Here is a 26,637-nt window from a genome sequence, read left to right on the forward strand (position 1 = left end):
CCTCCTGGGGTGCGGGGTGGAGACAGTGGGTTACCAGTTATAGGAGGAATTGCTGTCCAGTTCACTTCTCAGCTGCCAGAAAAGCCGGCAGGGGAGCACAGCATGCTCCTTACCACTCCTTGGATAAACCATCATAGTGGAGATAGTTCTTATTTAAAGATTAGAACAACCACTACCAGGGGCTGAGGGCAAGTATGTGAGCCTTTAGAGGGAAAGTCAGGCAGGTGAGTAGGGTGGGGGTGAGGACTGGTTGAGCAGGGGATGCACAGAACAGCCATCTTGTTCATTCAGGTTCTTCTATGATGCTTCTTGGGGTGATAATAATGCAAACTTCTAATCTTGCACCACTTCCTTTAATGCACCAAGAAGATCACCTCCTGTAGGATTCTTGCTAAAAAAGGAATAACCTGAGTTTGATCAGGAGGAGACATCAGACAAACTCAAACTCATAGACATTCTACAAAGTAACTAGTTAGCGCTCTTCAGCCTGCAAGACAAAGAAGAGGCCCTGTTCCTGGCCCAAGGGGGCTGGGGAAGCGCGACACCTGAACGTGCTCTGGGATCCTGGCTGGGCTCCTGGGCCAGAAGGTGAGGCACTTGATCAAAGTCAAATGATTTGATTTTAAATTAAACTTGAATTAAATTCTACAGAATTCATCTATAGACTAATTAATAGTTTAATATCAACGTTAATTTCCTGGTTTTGATCATTGGGCTATGGTTTCTAAGAGGTTAATATTTGAAGAAGCTGAGTGAATGGTGTAGGAAAATTTACAAGACTTTTGCAACTTCTTTGTTAAGTCCGACATTACTTCAAAATGAGATATTAAAAATATTAATGATAGAAATATTTGTTAAGTGAGGATGACTTTCTTCCTTCTCCATCCCCTCTTCTTCCTTCTTCAAGGTGTCCCCTCTCCCTGGCTGTCCTGGCTTCTCAGGGCTACCTGTCATGGGGCCACCCTCATTTTCTTTTTTTTTTTAAAGTCCTTTACATGTAGTAAATCATTTAATCCACGTAACAAACGTGTGATATATTTTACATATGAGAAAATAGAACCTCAGAGAAATTAAGTAATTTGCCTGAGGTCTCACAGTCAGAGGGAGCTGGGATCCTAACCCAAGTGGTCTGACATCAAAGCTCCTGAAAACATCACTATGTTGTCTCTTACTAGGTTAGCATCCTTTGCAAAAAACAGCACCTAACTGACACTCAGCACATATTTTTTGAGCTGTTTTGAATAGATGGTCCCATTAAGAAAGGACATCCTCACCCTCTTGATCACGAAATTAATCTATGTATGCTGAATCCCCTTCCTTCAGGGACCTATGAGATTGGTGAGAACATCTGATAAACCAATCTGAGCTGCAGTGTTAGCAGTAATTAAGGTTCTTTGCAAGCACCTCTTGAAATAACTGTGCCTTTCAGGTGAAGATGAGAACCTCACGAGAACCTCACACATCCTGTAGAACCAGAGGAGTGATATATGAGCAAGGAGTAGGTGGCACCCAGTTCAAGCCATACAAAAGGCAACAAAGACCAGAATTTTCAAGTGTAGACTGAGGCAGAAGGGCTCACACCTGGCTATGAATCAGAACCACCTGAGGGGCTTTTAAAACTTGTGATTCCTACTCTCTACTCTAGACACTCAATCAGAAGCACCTTGAGTGGGAATCTGTGTTTTTTTCTAATTCTCTAGAATATTCTAATCCATAGACATAAAGAAAGAGGGCTGCAATCCATAAAAGCAGGATATTTAGGGATTCCTAGAATAGACTCAGAGGAAAGAAGCAGGAAAAATGATGAAAGAGTAATCACAGGAAACAGATTTCGCATCATGTTTTCAGTGTTCTGTGTGAGCCGGCCTGTGAGACACACCTGAGGCTGATTTCAGTGAAGTCTTACAAAATCTTAGTGGATGGGGGTGGGGGTTGGGGGAGTCTTGGGCCCATTTTAGAGATGGCAAAACTGAGGGCTTCAGTGGACTTCAGCACCTTGCTCAAAGTCTCTAAGTTAGAGAGTTTTTTGGCTTTTATTTTTATCTGTCCAATGTTAAAAAAAACTAAACTAAAACTAAATTCAACTCAGTAAATTTGAAGATCTAATTGACTTTGTTAGATTCATGAATGGCACAGCATCCCATCTAGTAAACAGAAGGGTGGACAAAAATGGAAATTGTTAAAAAATGGCAAGTTTTTATAGGAAGAAGGATGGAGCAAGGGAGGTATTAGCAAAAGAAAAGAATTTATTTTTTTCAGGCCAGGACATCCTCTTCCGGGGAAGAAGGGAATGACAAGGGTTTTACCACGCAGATTGCCTCTTCCTGGGAAGTGTTGGGATACTGGACAGAGAGTGCTCATGTAACAGACTGCCTCAAGAGAAAATTCGAGAATGGTTGATTAAGATTACATTTCTGATAGGACCTGATCTAACTTAAACACTTCTGCACAGCAAAGGAAACCATTAACAAAAGAAAACAACAACCTATGGAATGGGAGAAAATATTTGTGAATGAGGCAACCAACAAGGGGTTAATATCCAAAATATACAAACAGCTCATACAACTCAGTATCAAAACACACACACACACACACACACACACACACACACACACACACAACAATCAAAAAATGTGCAGAAGACCTAAATAGACATTCTTCCATACAGAGGGCCAACAGGCACCTGAAAAGATGCTCAATATTACTAATTAGTAGACAAATGCAAATCAAAATCACAATAAGGTATCACCTCACACAGGTCAGAATGGCCATCATCAAAAAGTCTACAAATAATAAATGCTGGAGAGGATGTAGAGAAAAAGGAACCCTTGTACACTGTTGGTGGGAATGTAAATTGGTGCAATCCCAATGGAATACAGTATGGAGGTTCTTTAGAAAACTAAAAATAGAGCTACCATATGACCCAACCATCCCTCTCCTGGGCATATATCCAGAAAAGATGAAAACTCTAATTTGAAAAGATAGGGACGCACAGTCTTTAAGGCATTAGCCTGCTGTGACTCCCTTTGCCTGGCAGAGCAATAAAGCAGTTCTTTTCTATCCTTCCCCCACCAAGAAAAGATACATGCATTCCAATGTTCATAGCAATACTATTTACAATAGCTGAGACACACAAAAATAAATATTATATGATATCACTCACATGTGGGATCTAAAAAATAATACAAATGAAACTATATACAAAACAGAAAGATTCACAGACATAGAAAACAAATTTATGGTTAACAAAGGGGAGAGGAAATGGGGGAGGGACAAATTAGGAATATGAGATTAACAGATACAAACTACTAAGCATAAACTAGATAAGCAACAAGGATTTACTATATCGCACAGGGAATTATGCCCAATATTTTGTAATAACGTATAATGGAATATAATCTGCAGGAAAAAAATTACTATGCTGTACACCTAAAACTAACACAATATTGTAAATCAACTATACTTCAAATTTTGAAAAGATTACATTTGTGGGGAAGGTCAAAACTACAATTAAGTATAGATTTGGTATCATGGGCTTTGGTTCAACTTATGTCATTTTGATCCTATGGTTTTTCTTTTTAACACCAGGGAACTTTGTTAAGAATGAACAAAGAAGAGGACAAGCTTTAGGGGTACTTTTACTATTCTCTAAGGACTGTAGAGAACAAGATATGGTGAGAGCTGCTCCCTCCTCTTCCCAAGGACACTGCCCTATAATCCATGTCTTACTGGTACCAGCAACTCTAGTGGGCCTTCTGTCTTCAGAACTCTCTAGACCATTGGACAAGTTTTATGTCCACATTTTCTCTCCTTCAGGGGCCCAGGTTGCCTTTCCTTCATCATGCTGAATTTTGGTAAGAACACAGGGTGAGCCTGTGGGTTCTGCATCTCAGCCATCCTCCAGCAGCTGGTTTCCTTTCTAATGGGTCACCCAGCCTTCGCACATGGCATTGAAGAAGTGAAAACTTTCCTTTCCTCATGGTGAGATACCAGCACACATATGGCCTGAGTGCCAGAAAGACCACCCCTACCCTTGCCTCCCAGTCCTCTTCCCAAATAGCCTGGGGAGGGGCTAGAGGGAGAGCAGTGGGTGATGACAGGTCCCACCCTGCTGCTGTTTCATAAACCTGCCACTGAGGGTCTTGCTCAAATCTTCGGTAAGTGTTGTTTAGCTTCTTGTTTCAGACATGGGACTTAGCCCCTATTCAACACCACAACACAAGTCCCAGTCTGTAAATTAATAAATGAATGAATGAATGAGTTTGGGCATCAAACAAAACTGGGTTCCAATCCTGATTTCTCTACTGTGTAAGTCACTTCACTTTTTTTAAAAACATTTTTTATTGAATTATAGTCATTTTACAATGTGTCAAATTCCAGTATAGAGCAAAATTTTTCAGTTATGCATGAACATACATGTATTCAGTCTTTTTTTTTTTTTTTGCTGTGAGCTACCACAAGATCTTGTATATATTTCTCTGTACTATACACCATAAACTTTTTTTTTTTGTATTCTGCACATGTCTGTCAGCATCTACAAATTTTGAAATCCCAGTCTGTACCTTCCCACCAACCACCCACTTGGCAACCACAAGTTTATATTCTGTGTCTTTGAGTCTATTTCTGTTTTGTATTTATGTCTTTTTTTCTTTTTATTCCACATATGAGTGATCTCATATGGTATTTTTCTTTCTCTTTCTGGCTTACTTCACTTAGAACGACATTCTCCAGGAACATCCATGTTGCTGCAAATGGTGTTATGTTGTCAGTTTTTATAGCTGAATAGTATTCCATTGAATAAATATACCACCTCTTCTTTATCCAGTCATCTGTTGATGGACATTTAGGCTGTTTCCATGTCTTGGCTATTGTAAATAGTGCTGCTATGAACATTGGGGTGCAGGTTTTCTTTTTGAAGTAGGGCTCCTTCTCGATATATGCCCAGGAGCTGGATTCCTGGGTCATATGGTAAGTCTATTCCTAGTTTTTTGAGGAATCTCCATACTGTTTTCCACAGTAGCTGCACCAAACTGCATTCCCACTAGCAGTGTAGGAGGGTTCCCTTTTCTCCACAGCCTCTCCAGCATTTCTCACTTGTGGACTTTTGAATGATGGCCACTCTGACTGGTGTGAGGTGATACCTCATTGTAGTTTTGATTTGCATTTCTCTGATAATTAGTGATACTGAGCATTTTTTTTCATGTGCCTATTGATCATTTGTATTTCTTCCTTGGAGAATTGCTTGTTTAGGTCTACTGCCCATTATGGGATTGGGTTATTCTTTTACTTTTCTTATTATGTCGTATGAGCTGCTTATATATTCTGGAGATCAAGCTTTGTTGGTTCCACTTGCAAAAATTTTCTCCCATTCCATAGGTTGTTGTTTTGTTTTACTTATGGTTTTCTTTGCTGTGCAGAAGCTTGTAAGTTTCATTAGGTCCCATTTGTTTATTCTTGCTTTTATTTCTATTGCTTGGGTAGACTGCCCTAGGAGAACATTTTTGAGATGTATGTCAGATAATGTTTTGTCTATATTTTCTTCTAGGAGGTTTGTTGTATCTTGTCTTATGTTTAAGTCTTTGATCCATTTTGAGTTTATTTTTGTGTACGGTGTAAGGGAGTGTTCTAGCTTCACTGATTTACATGCTGCTGTCCAGTTTTCCCAACACCATTTGCTGAAAAGACTGTCTTTATTCCATTGTATATTCTTGCCTCCTTTGTCAAGTATTAGTTGACAAAAAGTTTGTGGGTTCATTTCTGGGCTCTCTATTCTGTTCCATTGGTCCGTATGTCAGTTTTTGTACCAATACCAGCTCTTTTGATTACTGTAGCTTTGTAGTATTGTCTGAAGTCTGGGAGAGTTATTCCTCCAGCCTCTTTCTTCTCTTCAGCAATTCTAGGTCTTTTGTGGTTCCATATAAATTTCACCATGATTTGTTTGAGTTCTGTGAGATATGTCCTGGGCAATTTGATAGGGATTGCATTAAATCTATAGATTGCCTTGGGCAGTATGACCATTTTAATATTGATTCTTCCAATCCAGGAGCATGGGATATCTTTCCTTTTTTTTAAGTCTTCATTCATTTCCTTACTCAGTGTTTTATAGTTTTCCATGTATAAGTCTTTCACCTCCTTGGTTAGATTTATTCCTAGGCATTCTATTACTTTGGGTGCTATTTTAAAGGGGATTGTTTCTTTACTTTCTTTTTCTGTTGATTCATCATTAGTGTAGAGAAATGCAATTGATTTTTGAACGTTAATCTTGTAACCTGCTACATTGCTGAATTCTCTGGTTATTTCTAGTAGTTTTCGTGTGGAACTTTTAGGGTTTTCTATATATAGTATCATGTCATCTGGATATAGTGACACTTTTACCTCTTCTTTTCCAATTTGGATCCCTTTTATTTCTCTCTTGCCTGATTGCTGTGGCTAGGACTTCCAAGACTATGTTGAATAGGAGTGGTGATAGTGGGCAGCCTTGTCTTGTCCCAGATTTTAGTGGGAAGCTTTTGGGTTTCTCACTGTAGACTACTATGCTGGCTGCAGGTTTGTCATATATGGCTTTTATTATGTTGAGTTATGTTCCCTCTATTCCCACTTTGGTGAGAGTTATCATAAATGGGTGTTGAATTCTATCAAATGCTTTTTCTGCATCTATTGAGATGATCATGTGGTTTTGTCCTTTCTCTTGTTGATGTGTTGTATTGCATTGATTGATTTGTGTATGTTGAATCACCCTTGTGTCCCTGAGATGAATCCCACTTGATCGTGATGTATGATCTTTCTTATGTGCTGTTGGATTCTGTTTGCTAATATTGTGGTTAGGATTTTTGCATCTATGTTCATCAGTGATATTGGTCTGTAATTCTTTTTGGTGGTGTCTTTGCCAGGGTTTGGTATCAGGGTGATGGTGGCTTCATAGAATGAGTTTGGGAGTATTCCCTCCTTTTCAGTCTTCTGGACGAGTTTGAGAAGGACTGGTATGAGTTCTTTGTATGTTTGGTAGAATTCCCCTGTGAAGCCGTCTGGTCCTGGACTTTTATTTGTAGGGAAGTTTTTTATTGCTAATTCGACTTCATTTCTAGTGATTGGTTTGTTCATACAGTCAGTTTCTTCTTGATTCAGTCTTGGTGGACTCTATGTTTCCAGAAACTTGTCCATCTCCTCTAGGTTATCCATTTTGGTTTCATATATTTTTTCATAATATTCTCATATGATATTCTGTATTTCTATGTTATTTGTTGTTGTTTCTACATTTTCCTTTCTTATTTTGCTTATCTGTGCTCTTTTTTCTTCTTTGTGAGTTTGGCCATAGTTTTGTCGATTTTATTTATTCTTCCAAAAAAACAGCTTTTGGTTTGATTGACTTTTTTCTAATTTTTTAAAATCTCTTATTTATTTTCTCCCTCGTCTTTTATTATTTCCTTCCTTCTGCTGACTTCGGGATTTTTTGCTCTTCTTTTTCTAATTCTTTTAGTTGGTGGGTTAGGTTATTTATCTGAGACAGTTTTTTGGTTTTTTTGCTTTTTTTTTTTTTTTTTTTTTTTGAGGAGGGCCTGTATCGCTATAAACTTCCCTCTTTGCACTGCCTTTGCTGTGTCCCATAAGTTTTGTGTGGTTGTGTTTTCATTTTCATTTCTCTCAAGGTACTGTTAAAATTTCAACTTTGATTTCTTCATTGAACCATTGTTTTTTAGTAGCATGTTGTTTAATCTCCATGCTTTCCTTTTTTTCTCCTTTGTTTCTCTATTGTTGATTTCTAGTTTCATGGCATTGTGGTCAATAAAGATGCTTGAGATAATTTCTAAAAATTGTTGAGGATTCTTTTGTGCCCAAGTACATGGTCAATCCTAGAAAATGCTCCATGTGTACTTGAAAAGAATGTGTATCCTATTTTGGGGAGTGTAATGCTCTGAAAATACCCACCAAATCTAATTTTTCTATTGTATCATTTAATTTCTCTGTTGCCTTATTTATTTTCTGTCCAGGAGATCTGTCTAGTGATGTTAATGTGGTGTTAAAATTTCCGATAATGACTGTATTCCCATCAATTTCCCCCTTTATCTGTTAGTAATTTTTTATGTACTTAGGTGCTACTATATTGGGCGCACATATATTAATGAGTGTAATATCCTCATCTTGTATTACTATATAATCAAGATAAAATGTCCTTCTTTATGGCCTTTGTATTAAAGTCTATTTTGTCTGAAGTCAGTACTGCTACACCTGCTTTCTTGGCTTTTCCATTTGCATGGAATATCCTTTTCCATCCTTTCTCAATCTATATGTATCCTTCACCCTACAGAGGGTCTCTTGTATGCAGCATATTGACGATTCTTCTTTTATTATCCAGTCTGCCACTCTACGTCTTTCGACTGGAGCACTTAGTCCATTAACATTTACAGTAATTAATGATAGATGTGTGTTTATTGCCATTTTGAACTTATTTTTGCAGTTGATTTGGTATTTCCTCTTAGTTCCTTTCTTCTTCCTTTTGTGGTTTGATAATTTTCCTTTGTATTATCTTGGATCTTATTTAGTTTTTGTGACTCACTTGTAAGTTTTTGGCTTGCGGTTACCCTTTTTTTGTAAGTCTATTAACCCATTACAATAACTGTATTAAACAGATAGTACTATAAGCTCAAACCCATCCTACCAAGAACACAAAATTTTAAAAAGAAAAAAAAAATACTCTGTATTTTCTTGCTTTCCTTTCCCACTCTTTATGATTTAGATATCTTCTTTTACAATTTTATGTTTATTCTATTTGTAATTCTTGGTAGTTATCACCTTTCCAGTCATGATTTTCTCACTTCTGTAGCATTCTGCTTTTCTATTTAGAGTAGACCTGTCAGTATTTCTTTTAGCATAGGCTTAATGATGCTAAACTCTTCTAGTTTTCGCTTGTCCATGAAGTTCATCTCTCCTTCTGCTCTAAAGGATAACCTTGCTGGATAGTGTCCTAGGCTGCATCTATTTTTTCATTCAAGACTTTGAATGTATCTTACCACTCCCTTCTGGCCTGTAGTGTTTGTGTAGAGAAATCAGCTGAGAGCCTTATGGGGGTTCCCTTGTAACTCACTGTTTCTCTCTTGCTGCCTTTAGGATCATTTCTTTATCCTTTTAACCCTGGCCATCTTGATTATAGTATGTCTTGGTGTGGGTTTGCTTGGGTTTTTCTGTTTGAGACCCTCTGAACTTCCTGTACTTGGATATTCTGATTCCTTCTTTAGGTTTGGGAAGTTTTCAGTCATGATTTCTTCAAATACCTTTTCAATACCCTTTGTTCTTTCTTCCTCTTTTGGAACCCCTATTATGTGTAGATTGGCAAGCTTTGTATTATCCCATAGGTCCCTTATATTGTTTTCATTGGTTTTTGTTTCTCTCTAAGCTGTTCTGATTGGGTGCTTTCTATTGTCCTGTCTTCTAGGTCACTTATTCGTTCCTCTGCATTATCCATCCTGCTTTGTACAACCTTTAGATCAGCTCTCATCTTAGCAAGTGGGTTTTCCAATGTTACTTGGCTCTTCTTTATAGCTTCAATTTCATTTTTGACATATTTTATATCTCTACACACTCTCTCTTTTAGTTCCTTCAGTACTCGGTATCACTTTTTTGAAATCTTTATCTAGTAGGCCATCAGTGTCTATTTCACTGATCATCAGGGAATTTCTCTTGTGTAATTGGGAGTGGTCCCTCTGCTTCATCGTGCTTCTCTCTCTGGCATTGTTTCTTACGGAGTATCAGTTATCTATTGTGGTCATCAAGGAGTTTATTTATTAATCTATCTAAAGTCTATGCAGGAATAAAATTTAAAAAGAGGAGAATTTTTAAAGAAGGAAGATAAAAAGTTTGAAAACAGTGTATAATCAACAACAAATCAACAAGTTGAAGCAACATAACAATTTGAGTTGAGGTGTCTTTGAAAAACCTCAAAAAAAGGAGAAAAGACCCCCCCCAAAATTTTGAAACTTGAGTATAATCAATAACAGGAGATCAAAACCAAGATAAATAAAACTGAAATTGCAGTGGATTTTGAAAACTAGTAATAATAAAAATAAAAAATATTTAAAGGGATTAAAATGGGAAACACATACAGTTGTTTAAAAATTTAAAAGGTAATAGAAAATAGAACAGATGAAAAAGAGAAAAAGAAATATAGTGGATGTGTTCTCGTGGAGACCGTGTGCTCTTAATGGTTTTATCGAGAGGTCTTTCTGTCCTCTCCCTGCTGCGTGAACTGAGCTCGCTGCATTCAGAACCCCTCTGTTGGCCAAGCCCCTGGTCTACGCTGCTCCCAGTGCAGGTCGGCAAGCAGATCACATCCCCTCCCAACACTGCAGTCAGGTGCTGCGCTCTTACAAAGTGGGCGGGTGGGTTACACCCCTCCTTATGCCACGGTCAGGTACTGCACTCCTGCCAAGAATGCAGGTAGCCACCCGCCCTCTCCCAATGCAGGTCGCTCCCCTGCTCTGTGCAGCTGCCCGCTACACCTCAGGTCTGCGCTCCAGGAGACAGTGGAACGGTGCCACTCATGATCTGTGCCCAAACTCAGCTCCTTGTTTGTCTTGGAGGCTTAAGTTCTCACGAGTTCCCAGGGCAGAACTATCCTATCTGCCTTGCACTATGAACAAGTCTCAGTCTGGCCTTTGAGGCTGCTAAGCCCTTAGGTATGGAATCAGGTTTCGACCACGCCACACCTGGGTGCTAAGCACTGGAGGATATGGAAGCTGTGTCTGAGCACCGCCTCTTGGTTCGGCAGATTTTCGGAGGTAGGAGATATTGCACCCTTCCCCTCAGGGCACATCAGCCATGTTGCTTTTTTTTTCGTATTTTATGGAGGGCCCAGGTTTTTCTGCCCCGTGTACCCACTAATCCACAGTGTGAAGTACCCTATAGTTCCCTGGGGTTGCCTCTGTGCAGCCTGCCTGTCCTCCACCCGGCTCAGGCAGCCTGTCCTGTTCTCCACCTGCCGCTTTCCCTCTAGGGCTAGGGGTTGCAGAGAGCCTCTGTGCCCATTTAACTTGGTTCTGTTTGTCAAGAGCTATTCCACACAGATCCGAGCCTTGGAGGATCCCCCTCAGTCCCAATGACCTCTCCCTTGGAGAGGGGTAGACCCAGCAAGTGAACACTGTTTCTCCTTTGCAGCTTCCTCCCTGCAGGACTAGTCCCAAATTATTTTACTTTTTCTTTTTTCCCTCCAGATTTGTGGTGTCTCCGTCTTGAAGAAGGCAATGTTCTGCCAGAGTTCAGCAGGTGCTCTGCTTGGCTGAGTGGGTCCATGGATGTGGGTTTTGGTGTATTTGTGGGAGAGGGTGAGCTATGAGGATTCTCCTACTCCACCATCTTGGCTGATCCCCCCCCCCCTTTTTTTTTTAAAGGTGTACACTTTATTGAACTGGTCTCAAGTCAGTGTACAGGTAAGCCCTGGCTGCCCCCATGCCTCAGCCTACTCTCAAGGGGACCAAAAGCCTTCATATATCTCAAGTTTGGGGACAAAACAGGGGGGCTGATCATTCAAAATAAAACAAATAAAAACAAGATTTAAGGTAATGTTTGTTTTTTTTTTGGAGACCATCACTTACACAAAAGCAATGCCATCACCCTCCCCTGTGTGGATTTAGGCAAGGACTGGCCCTTCTCCTTAGAGAAGTGGGGCAGCTTTCAGGAAGGCAAGGGACTTCCTATAACAATGCATCTTATATTTGAAATGACTATTTTAAAAAATGTACGAAGTCCTTAGCCACAAGGTAGAACTTCAGGGATGCTTGACCCAACTGCCTGCTGTCACTTTCAATGTTCCAGTTTTTAAATCCTGAGTCAGTACCAAAAAAATAAAAAAAAAAATTCAAAAGAAAAAAAAAAACTAAATAAAGCTATGACAATCTCATCACCTTTTCTGTGCAAGTTAGGTTTTGTCATGAAAAGGGTGGAAGGTAACTCAGTCCGCCTAGAAGCACTTGCGGTGGATGATGGAGGGACCAGACTCATCATACTCCTGGTTGCTGATCCACATCTGCTGGAAGGTGGGCAGCGAGGCCAGGATGGAGCCGCCCATCCACACGGAGTACTTGCGCTCAGAGGGCGCAATGATCTTGACCTTCACCATGCTGGGGGCCAGGGCGGTGAGCTCCTTCTGCATCCTGCCGGTGATGCCAGGGTACATGGTGGTCCCACCAGACAGCACCGTGTTGGCATAGAGGTCCTTGCGGATGTCCACGTCACACTTCATGATGGAGTTGAAGGTAGTCTCGTGGATGCCACAGGCTTCCAGGCCCAGGAAGGCGGGCTGGAAGAGAGCCTCGGGGCAGCGGAAGCGCTCGCTGCCGATGGTGATGACCTGACCATCGGGCAGCTCGTAGCTCTTCTCCAGGGAGGAGCTGGAGGCGGCAGTGGCTATCTCCTGCTCCAAGTCCAGGGCGACGTAGCAGAGCTTCTCCTTGATGTCACGCATGATTTCCCGCTCGGCCGTGGTGGTGAACCTGTAGCCACGTTCCATGAGGATCTTCATGAGGTAGTCCGTCAGGTCCCGGCCAGCCAGGTCCAGACGCAGGATGGCATGGGGGAGGGCATACCCCTCGTAGGTGGGCACAGTGTGAGTGACCCCATCACCAGAGTCCATCACAATGCCAGTGGTGCGGCCAGAGGTGTACAGGGACAGCACAGCCTGGATGGCCATGTACATGGCTGGGGTGTTGAAGGTCTCGAACATGATCTGAGTCATCTTCTCACGGTTGGCCTTGGGGTTCAGTGGGGCCTCAGTCAGCAGCACGGGGTGCTCCTCGGGGGCCACGCGCAGCTCATAGAAGGTGTGGTGCCAGATCTTCTCCATGTCATCCCAGTTGGTGACAATGCCATGTTCGATGGGGTACTTGAGGGTCAGGATGCCTCTCTTGCTTTGAGCCTCATTACCTACGTAGGAGTCCTTCTGGCCCATGCCTACCATGACACCCTGGTACCTCGGGCGTCCCACGACAGAGGGGAAGATGGCCTGGGGGGCATCGTTGCCCGCGAAGCCGGCCTTGCACATGCCGGAGCCGTTGTCGACCACGATTGCAGCAGTATTGTTATCCATGGCAAACTGGTGGTGGTGTAGACCAGTGGCAAAGGCAGAGCGGTGAGAGGCCTGTGCTGTTGGAGTGGATGTGGTCTCAGCTGTCATCTTGAAGTTTCTTGACCCACTCGTGCAAGAAGATATGTAAGACACACCTAAGAAATAATGTATATTAGGTTTTCAATATTGACGTAAGATTATTGAAAATGAAAAAAATTAATTTAATTGCCACAGAATTATTAGATATTAAGTCTTTTATATTTCAAGATCACTGTAGTATTCACTGAAAACAGTATTTTTAGCATTTAGGGAATGAATGCTATTAATTTCTTTTGTTTCCAAAATTAGTTTGGTTTGGTACCTCATGCTAATGTTTAAAAGCCTTTCTATGAAAAAATCATCAAAAAATTAGCTATCCTTAAAAAAAAAAAAAAGCTAGTGCTTCCATACTGAAATTAATCTCATTTGAGTAACAAATGCCAATGCAACATATAGCCTTGATGCCTGATAGTTGTGAGGAGTGGCTGTGTTTTACCCCAGTTCTAGCCCCTTTCTGCTTCAGGAATTCTCTGCAGTGGAAATGATCTAATCTTGCTTTAGTGCAAACATATGAAGCCATCTGAAAGGAGTTCTCTCAAGTTTCCTCATCAATTCCCAGATCACCTACCTATCACCTTTTCTTCCTCTTTCCTTTCACTGTATCCTTTCCTTTTCAAAGGTAGCTCTAGATCTGTGGTCTTAATTCTTCCCCCCTTTTATATTCTTTTGATGGATTATCCCCACCACTTCTTTTTTCTCTCTGCTTAATGGGAGGATCTTACATCGGTAATTTCTGATTCAACTCTTTGCCTCCCTCTGGCTATAAACGTGCTCAGAAAGAAAAACAAAATTAAGCTTTTCCTTGATGCTTTATGTCTTGAACTCTCTAGTGTCTCTTCTCCCAGATTTCTCTAAACACAAATCTACCCTCTTGCTACTCTGAGCATGGTCTCAAGACAAGCAACAAGAGTGTCAGCTTAGAACTCGTTAGAAATGCAGACTCTCAGGCCTACTGTTCAGAATGTGCACTTTTCACTGGGTCCCCAGGTGACTAGTTAAAATTTGAGACAGTCTGGTCTATACCGAGTCTATTTGACTTAATTGATCCTTCTGAAAAATCTAGCCTCAAGTGCCCACTATAACACTTCCCCAAATTGAAACTGCATTAGAAGTTGCAAACTTTCTAATGGACTATTTACCAGGAAACAGCTTCCCTGCCCCCCCCCCCCACAACACACCCTGCTCTCTTCCTCTTCCTTATTCTCTTTTGGCCTAGGTGACACCATCCTGTAAGGCAGCAACACACTACATGACATGAAGGTCCATTTACAGCTGCCCACATCTGCCTGTGTTCACCCACGGCAGGTAGAACCCAGCTCTGCGTGATCAGGCACCTCAGCCCTCACTGCCTGCCTAACAATGAGGAGGACGGGGACAGTGGGAACATTCGTGCTTCTCGGACAAGCTACAGTGCTGGAAGCTCACTTCAGGTCCATCTCACATTTCACTCTTTCTTTTTCCAAAGAACTGATCTACCTTCCCACCCTCTCCCACAGGCCCCTACCTCCTTTCCCTTCATTTACTGCCTGTCCCCTCTGCCGCTCTCATTCTTCATCCCCTCTTTCCCGCCTAATTTCCTGACTGTCCTTAGGTCACAGAGCATCCTGAAATGAAATAATTTAGCTCCTTAAATGGCACTCTCAATTTAATCTGTCGCTGACACCTAAGTTATACAATTTACCTCCCTTTTCTCATTTTTTCCTCACTATACCTTCACGAGGTGATTTTCTTTGGCTTTTAGAATATATCAGAATTCATGGAAATCAACATTCTGTCAAATGACTTTTTAATAAAATACAGATCTTACCTTCTATTTGTCCACTTAATATATTTTTTCCTGTTTGACCTGCAGCTCCAGGTGAAATATCCACATACATTTGTGGGAGACTCTCAGAGATACTCTGTTAAAATCAATATTAATAATGAGTCACATAAAGAATTCCTAATCCCTAAGAAAACTCCTGCATCTCATAACTTAAAAAAAAAAACCTTCCTATTTTAAAAGCAATTAGACTTAAAAACAAGAGAAGAGTGTCTTGGGAAACCAAACATTTAAGTAGAAAACTTTATATACATTCTCTAGATCAAGCCTATCTTTTATTTTCATTTGGCTTTTGATTCAGTAAGCTGAACATGGAAAGCCAGAGCAAGTATTTTCACAGGCAAAATATTGACTTATATTCACATTTCAACAAAGAATTAACTTCAAAACAACTCCATTCTACATTCCCCCACAAAAATGAAGATATATTTAAAAATGCGTATTTTTGTAGGTAAAATTGAATTGCTTTGTAGTACATGTGAAACTAACATTGTAAATTGACTACACTTCAATAAAAAAGTAAAATTTAAAATGCACCTATTTTAAAACAAGTACTTTAATAAATATACTTGCTATAAATTTAAAATATTTCTAAGGACAGATACGGATTTAGTACTAAATTGAGATCCTTGACATGAAAACAAACCTTGGAGTCTGTCACACTGAGTACTGACAGAACACTGTAGAAGTTGCTTCATTTCAGTAAACAATGGCTTAGCATAATCTATTATTTGATAAAACTTTTATAGTTAGGAAAACTAGCTGAATAAAGTAGCAAAGTAGTAAGAAAAACACTGATGTCTTAATAACAGCAGAATTTTTAAGTATAGTTATGCAATTCTTCAAAAAACTACAAGGATTTCTCTCTGTGCAGAACATTCCTTCCCTGGGCCCTCACGCGACTGGCTCCTTCCCGTCCTTCCCCTGGCAGCTTCGGTCACATCCTGATCTGCGCCAACTCAGTGAATTCCACTCTTACTCCACACCCATCCTAACTACAGACACTCCACTTCTGTCAAAACTAACGTTCTCCATTTTCTTTACCTGAAGGACTTACTGTGACTGACAGAGGAGTCCTGTTTACTTGTTCTTCTGTTCCTACCACTACAGCCTAACCCCTCAACCCCTCAGTTCAGTGTCTAACTGCCCAGCACGCAGCTGGTGTTCAGGAGCAGGAATTTCTTTAAGGTCAAAACACTGAAAATCTCAAGATGGCCTCAAGTACCAAACCACTCTATACCTATCAGAGATCTCCACTAATACTCTACTGAAACACGACACACCCCAAATGAGAAATCCACATGCCCACTCTAACTTTCCCACTCTTAACTATCCACTGCCATTTTATTGTCCTTCAGGTGTCAGAAAGTGTCCTCAACACTTAGTAAGTCATTCATTGTCACTGTGATCATCCTGTCTTACACTCTATAGCACCATTTACACATGACATGTTTTCACATTTGTTACCACATTTGTTCACTGCACAAACCTCAGAGTTAAGTGTCAGTGCCATTTTACCAACAAGGTCACTGACATTCAAACAGCTCCAACAAGTTTTTCCAAGACCCCACAGCTTATGCATGACAGAACAAAGATGCCAACGTATCTGTGGACTTGAAATACAGTGCTGTGCCACTAGGCTGCAGCTGTCTAGATCCAAGAGTTCAGGGTCAATTTACCTCTCTTCACAGCTGGCAGCTTAGAACACTTCATCATTGTTACTTACAATACTTCAACTAGGGTCACGATCAAAATACAACATGCAGGCCACACTAACTATCCAAAACGGGCTGTCCTCGTTACGATGTCACTAACCCAAACTGTTGGTATACTAACCCCACATATTTACTAATCTTCACCATGCTTTTGATTTACATGAAATTATCCCTGCAGATCTACTTGACAAGAAAACTGTAATAATTCCATTTCACAGGCATTTGCTTTTCAAGGTCAAATTGACAAAAACATAAAACACAACAACATGAAAACAGTCTTCTTTTTGACCCAAATATTTTTCTCTGAATGTGCCTTGAGAGTTGGACAAATCCATTTATAAGAAACACACACAACTGGTCACAGGCTGAAAAAGAGTAACTCTTTACTTTTTAGAGAAAACAACTCAAGAAGTCAAATCGATTCCATAGGACAACTAAGCATTGCTTTTCGGGCTATAACCACTGGTTTCATTAAGCAGGTCTGCAAAATTAACAAGAGGATAACAGGTACTTGTATGACTTTAAGTACTCAATGAATTTCATAATGGCAGATTGAAAAACAAGAAAAATATGGATTGGAAAATGCAAAAAGAGAAATTAATCTCAGACCACCCCTTCACTTATGTATTAACATAACTCAGTTAATATTTTAAAATGATACCAATAATAATAAAAATAGAATACTACCTCCAAATGAGAAGATGATTCTGTTTCTTCTTGGATTCCTAAATAAAAAGTTGAAACATCACATATAAAAATAAGTCAAAGATACATAAATCAGAATACTAACAAATTAAATTTTGAAAACACATTTTCATCAACTGCCACTCACAGATATTACTATATAATAAAGTAGCAAAAGACATTTTCAAAAGTTCTACCATTTTCTGGACAACAAACTTCGTCATACATGGGATAGTTACGAAGATAGACGTTAAATGGAAAACACAACAAGAAATGGTCATAACATATATGTTTACACACAGTAGAATTTGATAACATTTTTTTTTGAGATACTCAATACTGAACCAAATATTACTACCTGCAATGCATACATTCAATCTCTTACTGAGCTAAAATATTCACCGAGGGCAAACTAGGTACTACCATAGAGAAAAAACTGACATACATGTTCATTAACTTACTTAATGTACAGCTTTTTTGTTCTCCAATAACATACGTCAAATGGCCATCATCTGTTCGTTCCTCTGAAGCAATGTCAATCATCTCAGAAACATATACTGATCTGTCAATCTCAGGCTCACTCAACCCTTCCTAGGAACACACACAAAAAAATAAAACAAGGACCAAACGTCAGAAACCATCATGTTCACACACGTGGTCTTTCACTCACTTAGTCGTGGGGACAACCAAATGTGGACTCCTTCTCTCACATCGTAGGCCCTCTCCTGGGAGGAGCTGGCAATACACATAAAAGAGAGACTCTTCTCTCGATCCTGCCACAGGTAGAGAGCCAGGAAAACGACTCAGCACACAGAAGTCTGACCGCTCTCCAACCCAGGTGAATGCATGCAGTAAGGGCACAAAGGACAGGAGAGTCTGCTGCAGGTCGATAGGTCACGGAGTGCTGGGAAGACCGCACCGTGTCTTCAAAGACACACCCAGTGCACACAGGGGGAAGCGAAGGCGATTCCAGGGAAGGGCAGCCTGAGTCAAAGGCTGAGGCGTCAAGCAGCGGAAGAAGTCACAAGGGAGACTACAACACTGTTACTGGCGACGGACGGGAGAAGAGCAAATACCCTACGTTCGAGGCCAGACAGCCCTTGATAACTTTCAAATCCGGATGGCTACAAAGAAGAGACACTATCAATCAAAGCACGACAGGAAACCACCTGACTTTCACAGAACTCTGTCCACATTCAGTGTCCCGTGATAAACCCTTAACGGAAGAGAACTTGACCCCAACGTTTAGATACAGACACCGGTTTGATGAGGTGAGTCTCCAAAACCAATACAGGTGCGTCAGGCAGTCCCATGACACGAAGCACACAGTAACTGCGTTAAGGGTACGCTGATAAACCGTAAGCCCGACATGTTCACGGGCAAATGCAAACTTGAGAACGCACACTCAAAGCACCCGTGCGTTTCTGTTGTGGCATCCCCTGAGGCTTATCTGTCAAACGAAGGAGAAGAACAGTAACAAAGGGAGACAGTACCTCTTTATCAGAGAAAACCTCGGCCTCGTCCGATTCTCCGCTTTCGGGCATCGTCAAGTGGCCTGTAAAATGGAGTCACACGTACACTGATGAGAACACATACCATGTACACTTCAAACACCCACCCTCATCTATCTCCACTCATGCGTATTTCAGTCCAATCAAGGGGGCACAAAAGAATTTCAGAGGGCTAAAGCACCTTCTGGAAAGAGAAGCAACGTCGTGCTGGGATCTTTGTCAAGACAGGTGGCCAAAGCCAACCGCAGAAAAAGGAACGGTTATTGTGTCAGGATCTACACCTTTCAGATGTTTCACGGTAGGCATTCTTTTTGAGGGAGGCAATGGGCACTGAACGCCGGAACTCCTGCATGCTAAGCACGGCATTCACTCTACCGCAGAGCTGTACTCCTCCCCTCCGAAAATGAGTTTCTGCACAGACACCTGACTAAGACAAAAAAGAAAGGAAAAACTCCATACCAGTAAACTAACTTACCGAACGTGGTAGTTGTGTCAGCTCCATCGACACAGATCAACGGGTCATGCTCTGTTACTTCCCCTGGAGCAATTCCAAACGTCTCACTAACATTTTCTGGTTTGCCAATCTCTGGCTCAGTCACCGACTCCTTGGAACACAGAAGACAATTAAACAAGAGCCGAACGTCGGAAACCATCATATTCACACACATGGTCTTTCACTCAATTAGTCATGGGAAAAACAAGTATTTACTCCTTCTCTCCAATCATAAGCCCTCTCCTGGGAGGAGCTGGCAATACACATAAAACAGAGACTCTTCTCTCCACTCTGCCAGAGGTACAGAGCCAGGATAATGACTCAGCACACAAAAGTCTGACCGCTCTCCAACCCAGGTGAACGCATACAGTAACGGCACAAAGACAGGAGAGTCTGTTGCAGGTCGATTGTTCACGGAGTGCTGGGAAGACCGCAGTGTCTCTTCAAAGACACACCCAGTGCACACAAGAGGAAGCGATGGCGACTGTAGGGAAGGTCAGCCTGAGTCCAAGGCTGAGGCGTCAAGCAGCATAAGAAGTCACAAGGGAGACTACAACACTGTTATTGGCGATGCAATGGAAAAGAGCAAATACCCTACATTCAAGGTCAGACATCCCTTGATAACTTTCAAATGACTATGGCTACGAAAAGGAGAAATAATTCCAAGGAAACCTAACCTCCACATGTAAGTACCAAATTTCAATATTCTTTAATAAAATATTTTTTGACGCCCCCTAAAGAATGTTTTCAGATACAGTCAGTGGTTTGATTAGAGCAGAGTGGAATATTAACAGAATTACATCATGTTGTCCTGTGACATTAAGGAAAGAATAACTTTCTCAGTAATAAATTAAAGATTGTAGTCAAAACTTTTAATCTGCAAATGGAAATGAGAAATTGCCAAGTGAAAACAAACACCTGTTTTTTTTATTAACGTGTAATACTTAAACGTTAAAATAATGGGAAAAATAGTAACAAGAGAAAGTACCTCCAGATTGGAAGAAGAAGGTTTTTCTTTCTCTTCTTCAGATGGGCACATTGATATAGCATCTGTAGAACGCAGTCAGACATACATTAATGAGAGTATCTTTAGTATAAACTGAAACACCAGTAAGCGTGTATACTGTTTTATAGGTACTTCAATAGAAATCTGGCAGAAAAGAACTTGAAAGACAGCATTTTCTGGAGAAAATATTTAATCACGGTTAAAGTATATTTGAAAATGCACGCTAAAAATTCATGTATAAAGAAAGGGTATGAAACGTAGATTTCCACACTTTAGTTTTGTAACATTTCAAGCCTTTTTATACAAAGGTACCTGGGATTCAACCCAGGAAAACCTGCATGCTAAGTAAGCATGTATTCTATTTACAACTCACGTATATCCTTCCACACTGTAAACTAGCTGCTCAGCATTGATAAAATACATAAAGAAAATATCTTTCAGTGTTCACTATCTTACAAAACATGTTAGTTTGCTGAAGCATAACAACCTTTGAGCCTTCCCTGACATATTACAAACTTTCTCACATCACACTGAGCTTAGACAGGTCTCATGACCCTTGAGGAAGATACCACAGGCCACGGGTTCAGGTGTTTCCATAGCTAATCATCAACTGTGGAAGGTCCAGGCTCCACACGCTGGAGAAAATGATATGGGCGGGCTTCTCCTTCAGGGAGCCCGGAACGTGGTCGATGTTGAAAGCCCGTGTGAAACACAAGCATATCTTCCTTCCATCAGAGGACTCTTTTTCACTCTACAAGAGACACCTCTTCCCCAGGTCTGGGTGGGGAAGACGTGGTCCATCAAGTGTGTCTGCTAAGGGACTAGAGGAACATGCCAGTGGCCCCAGTCAGGGTTGCCCATGCGCTGGGAAGCCCTGGAGAGTGATCTGCCCTTCTTTTGCAGTGACTCAAGGAAGAAACAGAGGAATATGTTTTAATCTTACCAAGTGGAGCAGGTGGTGCTGGTGGGCAAGGCTGCACAGGGCACAAGGGTGGCCCAGGTGCAGGCGGCCCACTGGGTGATGATGGGCTGCTCATGAGGCAGGCCATGCAGGCTGGTTCTGTGAAAGGATGGGGCCCTCCAGCCCCCAAGGTCACCTGCAGAACACAAGGGAGAGCTGGGTTGGATGACAGACAAAAGGATCAAAACGGACAAAAGCTGGAACCCAACGCAGCAGCTGTCAGCACCGGGCACCCTCCCCTCCATCGGGTGCCCAGACAATTCTATTAAACAAACACCAATCTATTTTAATTTTCATAATGCATATTCATGTTTAATAACACTGAACTGTATTATTTTCATAATATGTTGTTGTAATGCATCATTTATCCGATTTTTTTTTGGTCAAACCAAACATCCACACGTAAGTCCAGAACCTGGATTGCTGTGTAACCTTTGAGAGAGAGAGAGAGAGAGAGAGGAGAAACTAAAAGGCAAAATTTTTATACTAACATGCACCCCTTTCATTCAGTGAAAGCTTTTCTGAAATCGTATAGAGTTGACTGTTGAATTGACAAGCAACTGTATCATATGAAGTCGTAAGATTTGTCAAGACCACTAAAAACAAACGGACATCAAATGAGACATGAGATGAGAATGAAAGTGAGCAATGGCTGTAATACAAGCACACACAGCAGCAGGACAGACAGCGACCATTTTCAAGAAGCGAACGTGCTTCCTGACTCAGACACGAGTCATCATCTGAGGAATAACAGCTCAATAAAACCCAGGCAGGACTCCACTGTAACACAATGTAAAGACACACTTCCCTGACCCTTAACACATATTTCTTCATTCGAAACTTTAACTGATGATCAGAGACTGAGGCCAGCCCTAACCTTGCCAAGATATTGGAGTATCATCACAGGGTCGAAGCTCCAGTGGCAATAATGTGGCTATAGAAGAATGCATGCACGGAGGGCAAACAGAGAACAGAAAACCACAGATGTTCCCTTCACTTCACACTAGCTCAGGGAACACTGAGCGTCCCTGTCTCCTGTCACCCAACACACAGACAGGGGCAGGTGGGGAGAGAGATGGGCTCACCAAACACTTAACCTTCCTGTTTCGCTACTGAAGAGAAGAGTTTATAAATTGCCATTGTCTCATTGAGAATATACTGTTGTCTTGCTCATTGAATTCTTACTATAAAGATAGCATTTTGCAACAAATTTCCATTTCAAAACTAATTTCTGTTCAAGTTAGTTATCTAAAAGGAAACAAAGAAAAGACTCCTGGATTCTGGCCCAGGCAGGCAAATAAAATGTCCAGTGACTATAAAAATTCCTGTTAGATGTGATTAAAAGGACACTATAAGGTACTTTCGTAATACTCACAGTGCGGACGGTCCTCCAAACGAACAAGAGAAAACTAGAAACTCCCCAGGAGGCAGCAAGAAGAGTAAGCTTCCACAGAAGTTCATAAACACCAGACCCAGGATGGAAAAGGAGAACCAGAGTCTCGAGGATCTGAAAAGATATTGGAGATAATGAGGAACCTCAAAGACATTTACAGCATATCTGTCACAGAGAATCATCTTTAGAAACCCTAAACCACAGCTCCTCAGAGAGGCAAGAAGGGACACTTGAGTTCAAAAGGAGCAGGAGCAAGCTGTTGGGAGTGTGGGCATGTTTACTGCCTTCATTTAGTGATAGTTTCACTACTGCTCACATATGTCAAATATCAATAAACTGTATCATTGGAAAGGTGCTGATATTACATGTAAACACACCAGACTAAAGCTGCAGAAAAATATGACACACAAAATGTTAGAGATTTGACTTTGCCGACACATTGCAAATATTTTTAAAATAGTTAACAGAACTTAACTTATGAATGTAGAAGCCAACTTGAAATTGAAAATGAGGAAACGCAAACCTACAGGTGATGGGAAGCCTACACCTTCTATTGTATGTTCATGAAGTATCTGGACAAACTTCTATGAAATATCTCCAGAAATGCACCCAAAATGTATGGAAAAATCACAATGAAAATGTGTTAAAATACAGAGATATGTACAGAGATGTATTTGTACGTTTATAAATTGGACATGAGTGAGAAAGCAGACCAGCTCTTATAATAATGTCAAAATTACTATTCCAACAAAAATTAATGATTTATTTTAGCCCAACTTTCTAAAAACCATGGAGGTTTTTTCAATGTTCACTCTGATTCTGAACCAGAGCATGTAATGTCAGACTTCTGAAATAAATACGGATTTGTATAATTGAGTTATCTTGTATAATATGGTTAAAACCCTAAGAATGAAGTTACATAAAAAGAGAACTCAAAATAATCAGTACAAATAATTCACATGCATATTTCATAGTATTGCACCTACGTCAACAGCCGCAATGAAAATTGATTTGTATTTCTGGAGTGTACGGTCACCAAAACAAAAGGCAAACACAGAGTTTTGTTAAAAACTAGATTTATAAGTATTATAGGAGGGAATAAATGTGCAATGTAATTTGTACTAATCTAGACACCAAGTTTCAGTCTTGTGCAAATAAAACCTCTAGAAAGCAGCCTCTGAAATCGGTAACATTGTCATTGTCAGCTGCTTTCACAGTTGAGGTCAGTAAAATGTGTGCTGTGGGAAACACACACTGTCTTTGCGTAGCCGCTGTCTGAGAGAGCAGTGGGTCTCAGCACAAAGGGGAGACATGCAGACCAAGGGACAAAAAGACAAACCCCATCTAGGCACCAACTGGTAAAACCCCTTCTGTCACGGGCATGCTTGTCACGCACGGTCCTGTCTGAGCGCTGACGTCAGTAGCTGACTCCTACCTAGAGCCTACCCACCAGGCTGATGGACTCAGGTTCTGTCAGCGGCCATGAGCAACGGAGGAGGAGGACAAGTTAGTTTATCCAAATGCTCAAAGACGTGCTAGGGAAAGAGGGCTTAACTAACCTATGAGAACTCAACCTCATTCCCTTTGAGGGAAAAAATGCCAACAAATACGACCTAGAAACGTCCTCCTCAGTAGGCTCGAAAGAAAAAGAACAGACTCTTCTTTGGGTGGAGTGTTCACGTGGCGTGATTCTGCCTCCATGCAGACTGTTCCTGACACTCAATTTTTCCAGGTCCATGAGAATCTGCTGAAAGCCCATCAGAACAAACCCACTTAGATCCATGAGGTGTTCTCAGTCTTTCTTTTTTGGGGTGTGGAGGTGCTTTTTCCTGATAGAGTGAAAATTTCACAGCATGTATCTGAATTTTCTTTATATTTGGACAATTCTAAGGACATGAAGGACCTTTTCTGCTTCGGGAAAACCAACACTCTGCACCTGGACACTTCACTAAAGAAAAGATGACAACTCATCCCCCTCCTGGTCATGTCGCTCCTAGGCATTTCCCCATTATAAACATCCCAGCAGGCTGCAGCCACTCATTTTCACATTGACTGGGCTCTCAGGGCTCCTGTCAACCTAGTCAAACACAGAGTCCCTGGGGGCAGCCACCAAGATGAGAAGGAAAGAGATGACTCAGAATTTGCTAGAAGTCCAATAGAAATAAAAGCAAAAGTAAACAAATGGGACCTGATTAAATTTGGAAGCTTTTGCACAGCAAAGGAAACCATAAATAAAACAAAAAGGCAACCTACGGAATGGGAGAAAATATTTGCAAAAATGAGACTGACAAGGGCTTAATTTCTGGAATATATAAGCATCTCATATGACTTAAGAAAAAAACAAGCAACCCAATCCCAAAACAGGCAGAAGACCTAAACAAGCAATTCTCCAATGAAGACATACAAATGGCCAAAAGGCACATGAAAAACTGCTCAATATCGCTAATTATCAGAGAAATGCAAATCAAAACTACAATGACGTATCACCCCACACCAGTCAGAAGGGCCATCATTCAAAAGTCAACCAACAATAAATGCTGGAGAAGCTGAGGAGAAAAGGGAACCCTCCTGCACTACTGGTAGGAATGTAGTTTGGTGCAGCCATTATGGAAAACACTATGGAGATTCCTCAAAACAGACTTGCCATATGATCCAACAATCCCATTCCTGGGCATATATCCAGAGGGAACCTTAATTCAAAAAGGTACATGCACCCCAATGTTCATAGCAGCACTATGTACAATAGCCAAGACATGGAAACAACCTAAATGTCCACTGACAGGATAAAGAATCTGTGGCATATTTATACAATAGAATACTACTCAGCCATAAAAATGATAAAATGATGCCATTCTCCAGGATGGACCTGGAGAATGTCATTCTAAGTGAAGTAGTCATAAAGCAAAAGAAAAATGCCATATCACTTATATGTGGACTCTAAAAAAAAAAGACAAACTTATTCACAAAACAAAAACAGACTCACAGACATAGAAAACAAATTTATGATTACCGGGGGGAAGGGAAAAGTTGGGAGTTTGAGATTCACAAATACTATCTACATAAAGTAGACAACAACTAGCTTATACTGTACAGCACAGGGAACTATATTTAATGTCTAGTAGTAATTTATGGTAAAAAAGAATATGGAAGTGAACATACGTATGTTCCTGTATGACTGAAGCATTCTGTTGTACACCAGAAACTGACACAGCATTGCAAACTGACTATATGTCAGTAAAAATATTTTAAAAATTACAGGGCTACTGAATACTTTTGTTACATTAACATTTCTGAAAAGAATACACTTCAAAGAAAAAAAACTGTTGCTAGAAGTTAACAAACCAGAAAGCACAGAGCACAAATGACACTTCACTGTTTAACAGACTAGCACCAACCCAGCGCTGAGACACCACTGCTCCCAGGGCTGCCACATGTCACCACTGGGAAGAGTGTACTCACAGGAGAGCGCGCTTCACAGCGACGGCACCCAAACGTGCACAGCTTGAAGCAGGATCTTGACAAGCTTTCCAGAAGCCAGTCTAACTATGACTTCTAGTAAATAACAGTTTCTCACTTTTTAAAAAACAGCTTTATTTAAATATAATTCACACATTTCCCCATTTTAGGCATACAACTCAATGGCTTTTAGTACATTCACATTTCTTTCTTTGATGCAATAAAGTAACTATTTCAGGTTTCATCCTGTCAACCTGCTGTGTTTGGTCCAAGAGGTCCTGACAGGACCCAGATCTTGATGAGAATGCTGGTGGCCAGGGCCGCTGCAGGCTGGTCAAGAAACCTGCCCAGAGGGCCTTGGTCTGCACCAACGATGTGTTCCCATCAAGGACCCCGTGAGAAAGCAGATATTTAACCATAGTGTGGAAGAGCCCAGGAAAAAG

At 41.0% G+C, this 26,637-nt stretch overlaps 2 protein-coding genes across 4 annotated transcripts in view; both read right to left on the reverse strand.

Moving 5' to 3' along the window:
• Positions 1-11,935: 11,935 nt before the first annotated feature.
• Positions 11,936-21,448, reverse strand: LOC135318400 (actin, cytoplasmic 1-like). Its single transcript, XM_010983413.3, has 8 exons — positions 21,328-21,448; positions 20,367-20,428; positions 19,361-19,490; positions 18,868-18,929; positions 17,836-17,965; positions 17,378-17,415; positions 14,961-15,054; positions 11,936-13,209 (listed from the first exon to the last, which is right to left on the reverse strand). The coding sequence occupies exons 1-8, from the start codon at positions 21,431-21,433 to the stop codon at positions 11,951-11,953; spliced, it is 1,881 nt and encodes a 626-aa protein (XP_010981715.3). The 5' UTR covers positions 21,434-21,448; the 3' UTR covers positions 11,936-11,950.
• A 1,244-nt stretch (positions 21,449-22,692) lies between these two features.
• Positions 22,693-26,637, reverse strand: part of LOC135323049 (uncharacterized) — a 36,016-nt gene continuing 32,071 nt past the window's right edge. For all 3 annotated transcript variants that reach the window (XR_010384156.1, XR_010384153.1, XM_064494387.1), the window contains one exon: positions 22,693-22,852. Coding sequence is in view for 1 of the 3 variants with exons in the window: in XM_064494387.1 (XP_064350457.1) it covers positions 22,717-22,852 (136 nt within the window). In the remaining 2 variants the exon portion in view is untranslated. The remainder of the gene's footprint in view (positions 22,853-26,637) is intronic.

Source organism: Camelus dromedarius, chromosome 15 (genome assembly GCF_036321535.1).
Source record: "Camelus dromedarius isolate mCamDro1 chromosome 15, mCamDro1.pat, whole genome shotgun sequence".
Classification (NCBI taxonomy): Eukaryota; Metazoa; Chordata; class Mammalia; order Artiodactyla; family Camelidae; genus Camelus; species Camelus dromedarius.